At 33.5% G+C, this 5,868-nt stretch overlaps 1 protein-coding gene across 1 annotated transcript; it reads right to left on the reverse strand.

Moving 5' to 3' along the window:
* Positions 1–4,440: 4,440 nt before the first annotated feature.
* Positions 4,441–5,515, reverse strand: LOC107947562 (uncharacterized). The gene is made up of 3 exons (XM_041106867.1): positions 5,316–5,515; positions 4,979–5,184; positions 4,441–4,854 (listed from the first exon to the last, which is right to left on the reverse strand). The coding sequence occupies exons 1-3, from the start codon at positions 5,412–5,414 to the stop codon at positions 4,668–4,670; spliced, it is 492 nt and encodes a 163-aa protein (XP_040962801.1). The 5' UTR covers positions 5,415–5,515; the 3' UTR covers positions 4,441–4,667.
* Positions 5,516–5,868: the final 353 nt, after the last annotated feature.

A 5,868-nucleotide genomic window follows, 5' to 3' on the forward strand; every position in this document is an offset into this window, starting at 1 on the left:
TCACCCTAATCAGTAGTGGAGCAGATCAAAGATGGTGAATTTTATCTTTCCAATACAGTGGAGAAGCAGATTTAAGCCATTAGTCCTATCACCCTAAGCAGTAGTGGAGTAATTTGAAGCTTGTAGATTCTGTCACCCTAATCAGTAGTGGAGCAGATCAAAGATGGTGAATCTTATCTTCACAATACAGTGGAGAAGCAGATTTAAGCCATTAGTCCTATCCCCCTAAGCAGTAGTGGAGTAGGTTAAAGATTACAAATTTTGTCACCCTAATCAGTAGTGGAACAGATCGAAGATGGTGAATCTTATCTTCCCAATACAGTGGAGAAGCAGATTTAAGCCATTAGTCCTATCACCCTAAGCAGTAGTGGAGTAGGTCGAAGATTGCAGATTCTGTCACCCTAAGCAGTAGTGGAGCAGATCGAAGATGGTGAATCTTATCTTCACAATACAGTGGAGAAGCAGATTTAAGCCGTTAGTCCTATCACCCTAAGCAGTAGTGGAATAGGTCGAAGATTACAGATTCTGTCACCCTAAACAGTAGTGGAGCAGATCAAAGATGCGGAATCTTATCTTCCCAAGGTAGTAGGGAAGTAAATTTAAATCACAAATGTCATCCCTGAAGTTGCTGTGAAGAAGATTGAAGCTACAAGTTAGATCTCTCTGAAGTGCAGTGGAGTGGATCAAAACAACAAGACACAGTGGACTAGAATAAAGCTACTTGAAGAAGTGAAGTACCAAAATAAGTCAAGACTCGGCGAGACCGGGCAAAATTGGTCTTTTTTAGTCTTTGCTCTGTTCTCGTTACACGATAACAAGCAAATAGGGGCAGCTGTACAGACCCATTTTGCCCTAGCCCAAACTCTTAATACCCAAACCATACCATAAGCCCAAAATCTAAAAGCCCAAACCCAATACACCAATTACCCTAGCCTATGTTCAGAAAAAAAAAAGGGAAGAACAAGTAGCAGCAACCCTAGGTGCGCCGCACCTAGGGTCTTCAGCCACCAACCCTCTGCCACTAATACCACCGGCCACCTGCTCCACCTGCTACAGCCGCACCTGCCCTCCACTTGCACTGTCATCTACAAGAAGAAAAGACAGCAACAAATATTAAAAAAAATCTTGTAAAATGGCTATATAAAGCCAAGTATAAGCCGATGTAAAAGGAGGGGGGGATTTTCGAAGATTTTTTCTTCTTCTCTTTCGGCAAAAGCCAAACAATGTAAAAGGGGGTTCTTCTAAAAAAAAAAGAGGAAATCTGAAGAACAAAGATTAAAAAAGCAATAAAAGGTCACTCTTTTTTATTTTTGTCTTGTTTTATTTTATTTTATTTATTTATTTCGAAATACAAAATACAACAAGAAATGAGGCATTTCTACCTTTTTTTACTGACGTCGGAGCGATCAGGAGGACGAGGAGACCATTCGGCGGAAAAAGGGGAGACTTTTGGTCTCCCCGCCGGCGCCGGCGGCCGGCAAAGTGGCCCATGGCCAGACCTTAGGCCGGAGTTTGGACTGAAAGAGGGGAGGGGGAGAGAACTTTTAAGTTTTTTTTTTCTGAAATAACAAGGCAAATGAATTTTTTTTCTAGAAAATTGGCTTAAATAGGCTTCCAAAACGACGTCGTTTTGGGCAGCCTTCTCAGGCACCAAAACGGCGCCGTTTTGCTCTTGACCCGGATTTCAACCCGACCGCCTGAAGGATCCGCGTGTTTTCAACGGAAGGGCTAATTGCACCTTTAGCCCTTCCGCTTTTTAATGGTTTTATAATCAAGTCTTTTATCATTTTTAATTTGGCCCTGTGATTTTTGCGCTTATTCCAATTTGGTCCTGAACGAAGTGATGCGCTAAAGTTTAGGAATATTTGCTCAATCAGCCCTCCATTCTTTGGGCGCATTCTATTTCAGTCCCTGGCCACTCCTTTCTTATTTTATTTGGGATTTTCACCCCCAGATTTCTGTTTTAAGTTCAAATCAGTCCTTTTTCGTTACTTTGGTTAATTTATTATTAAAATTGACAAATTTGATGTTATTATTATTATAATTATTATAATTATTATTATATTTTCCCTTTATGTATATATATTTACGCTACTATTATTATACTATTAGTTCCTCCTTATTATTGTTATATTTTTATTTATATTTACTTATTTAAATTTTAAATAAACTTGTCCTATTATATTACTATTATATAACTATTTATATATCTTTGCACCTTATTATATTTATATGTTTTCTATACCTTATATATACATATATATTTTATATACATATTCTTAATTTTCATATATATATATATACACGTAATTCTATACTTTTTATATACTCTTTAATTTGTATATATATACGTACTTTCATATATACATGTTTTTATATATTTCTATTATTTTTATAATTCATATATATATCTTTATTTATTTTCTTCATGTATATTTCTGCTATTGTTATTTTATCTTGCTTCGGTTTGTCTGTTTGGTATTTTTTATATATTAGTCTCATTACTTATTTATATTTTGTTTTGCTCGTGATTATTTTACTTACATTATCATCATCATTTCATTACACCCATTTTTTTTAGATTTTAAAAAAGAAATTTTAAAAATATAAGTAATATTCGATATTTTAGATCTTCGAGAGAATCGAGCCCTAACGTATTGGGTTCCGATTTTCTTCGTTGAATCTAAATAATCGGGATTACTCTTTTAAAAATGATGAAAAGCTTGTTATCGAGAATTCAATACGTTGTGTCCTAACGCATTGGATGTGACACGTTGTTTTCTCGAGACGAGGAGTTTTTGAAATAAATGCAATATTCAATGTTTAATATTTTGAGGAATTGTGCCCTAACGTATTGGGTTGCGATTTCTTCATTTGATTTAAACAATGAATATTCTTTTAAACTTTATTACACGATTTTTTTAAACTCAAGTTTTAAACGATATCTGGAGTTAAGAAAAGATTGTGTCATAACTTACTGGGTATGATCCCTTTCCTAAACCCGAGATAATAAAATATTTTTTTAAATAAATAAAATTTTGGCATTCATTCGTGTATCGGAAATTCGAGACATTGTGTCCTAACTTACTGGATATGATGTTTTCTTTCTCGATTAACGTGGAATGTGCCCCCTTTTCCCCAAATTTTCAACTTTTTAATACAAGGATCGTATTTTTAAATTTCTTTAAAGTTTTCAGCTTTTCGACATTAAGACATTAAGTAATCAACTAAGGTACCAATTTTGGGCGTATCGAGGGTGCTAATCCTTCCTCGTGCGTAACCGACTCTCGAACCCATTTTCTAAATTTCGTGGACCGAAACCGTTGTTTTAATAAAATCAAATCATTTATTAAAAACAACCTTTTTCGAGGTGATCCAATCACACCTCATAAAAAAAAGATATTGGTGGTGACTCCCGTTTCATTTTTCAAAACCCAAGTCGACCCCGTTTTTCATCCAAAAAATGGTGTCAACAGTATCCAAATCAACAGATTTAAAATATCTGATATGATTTTTCAAAAAGATATTTTAATATATTTATGTAATTTATATTGTTCATAATACAATCTTTCATGTAATTTTACTAAAAAATAATTTAAAACCCAAAGTTTGGAACACTGACAATATTATAGCATAAAAATAACATTTACTAAAATCGTATTATAGCATAGAATTTTTTTATGTAGAGTTTATACTAAACTTATAAAAAATATAATTATGTTATAATTTAAATAAGATTACTTATAAATTCGTGTTTAAATTGAATATTTATTTGGTAAAATCATATTAATATAAATAATTACATAATTATGTATATGTAAATATATAATCTTGTATAGTATCTAACTATTGGATATAAGAAATGGTAATTCAAATATATATAATTATTTGTCACCAATTTTAATTAATATCATCAACGGATAAATTGATATATCAATTAATATATGTAGGGTAATAAATAATTAATAAACGTGGATTAATTAACTAAATATTTTAGATTATAAATTATTTTAATATACTTAAGTAATTTATAACATAATTATGTTATAATTATAGGAAATCTAAAATTACTATAGTAAATCTAAATTATATAATTTAGTAACCTATGTAACTTGGATAATTAAAATTTAAAAAAATAGGAAAAAAAAGTTATATTATATATATATTTGAAGGAATTGGTCATGCCTTTTGAAGATGATGGAGTTGAAGAAAGGCCTCCCCCGAGTGACTATCCCATTTTTCGGATTGTATGATCCTCTTCTTAGTTTTCTACTTCGCCAATGGCGACAATGTGCCTAGCATTGGCCTTATAATAATGAAGTAAACCCCAAATCTTGTCCCCCCCACAGTTATAAATTACTGAGCTATCGGCAAAGGTGGCTTTGCATTGTACATTAATAATTTGGGACAGTAAAGAACTGAAATTTGTGGCTCAATTCATTGCAAATCTCTTTTTTTATTAAAGCAATGCTATGGGAGACTGATAATGTTAAAAAATGTGTCAAACTTCCAATGACCCAACTAATAAAATAACTTAAAACTAAACTGTAGCAAATAACAATATCAGCTGTTCCGCCAGACTGATAATGTCACTCAAAGATGTTTACATTTTTGTTTTATCAATGATCAGTAAAGTTGAGGGGGTTGAAACAAAATGATGACATCCCTTACTTTTCTTCGTCAGTAGCTGCAGTGGCGGAAACGTAATATGCAACAGCAAACAGCCCATGAACGAAACACACAATCCCCCCTATGGACAACAAATGATGGTGCGTGAAACCACATGACGCCCTGGCTTTGTTGTTTGATATCATCCCTATCACCAGCGTCGACAATCCCACCGCTAATATGATCCTGATCAACCCAGAATTTACGTATGACATAAGGATCCACTTTTGATTAAATCCTAATTCCAATTTGGCAGTGCTTGATTTTGTGCAAGGCGGGCAAGGAAAGAATATTATATGTGCTTACTTACCATGTGAAAATGAGACATGCCATTGAGAGTTGCCTATTTGGGGAGGCTCTTTGGAACTCTTCTTGAGAACAAACACACATGCACCCACCCAGCAGGTTAATGAGAACGTGGGCTAGGCTTAACAGAACTGCTGCACCCAAAGCTAGCTTGAAAGCCTCATGGCTTGGGTCTCTGCACTCAAATATCCACAGTCTCAGGTGCTTAACCTGTTAAAAGAAAAGCATTGATCATATTAAAGCGATAAAACCTGGTGAATAAATTCATAGGATTAACAAAATGATGTAAACTCTTTGCCACGTATTAATCGAAATCGGTAATAGTAGTATTATGAAGACACCTTGTTTTGTGCAACTTCGGCTTGGATGCCAAGAATCCCTGCTGCAACATCCATGGCCACAATCAGAAAACAAATCAGAAGGCCTCTGAGTTTAAGCATATTTTATGATTGTTGATTATGATAGAGGACTTGAAGATGGGTTCCAAGAAACTAAGAGAAACAAATGGCAATTCTCTTCCTCTTTTTTTGTTCAACAGTGGGATTAGCTTAGGTGGTATATATAAGAAACTATAAAAAAAAGAAAGCTTCTTTTATAAATACTTTAATGTTGCTTTTTTATGTTTTCTTGTCTTCTGATATTCTGGATTCCTTTCATGGGGAAGAAGAAAAGTAGGGTATAAATCAATGACCCGTAAATGATGTTGGAATTTTTTTGACTTTTTCACAGATTAGCAAAAATCACCCATTTATTGTTGATAGGGTCAGTAAATAGGTATGGGTAGTGGATTATGGTAAAATGAAAACTACATATGAATTGTTATTTCGATATCTTAAGAAAATGAAATGGAGTTGCAGTTTGTTGAAATATAACTTCATTAGACTCATGCATCAT

The sequence above is a fragment of the Gossypium hirsutum genome, chromosome D12 (assembly GCF_007990345.1).
Source record: "Gossypium hirsutum isolate 1008001.06 chromosome D12, Gossypium_hirsutum_v2.1, whole genome shotgun sequence".
Classification (NCBI taxonomy): domain Eukaryota; kingdom Viridiplantae; phylum Streptophyta; class Magnoliopsida; order Malvales; family Malvaceae; genus Gossypium; species Gossypium hirsutum.

What these genes read in the sequence shown, in the direction of transcription:
- LOC107947562 (XM_041106867.1), bottom strand. Translation starts at nt 5,414, where the DNA reads ATGCTTAAACTCAGAGGCCTTCTGATTTGTTTTCTGATTGTGGCCATG. An exon ending in CCGAAGTTGCACAAAACAAG is followed by an intron (nt 5,185 to 5,315) that starts GTGTCTTCATAA and finishes TTCTTTTAACAG; the next exon opens with GTTAAGCACCTGAGACTGTG. An exon ending in GCATGTCTCATTTTCACATG is followed by an intron (nt 4,855 to 4,978) that starts GTAAGTAAGCAC and finishes TGGGTTGATCAG; the next exon opens with GATCATATTAGCGGTGGGAT.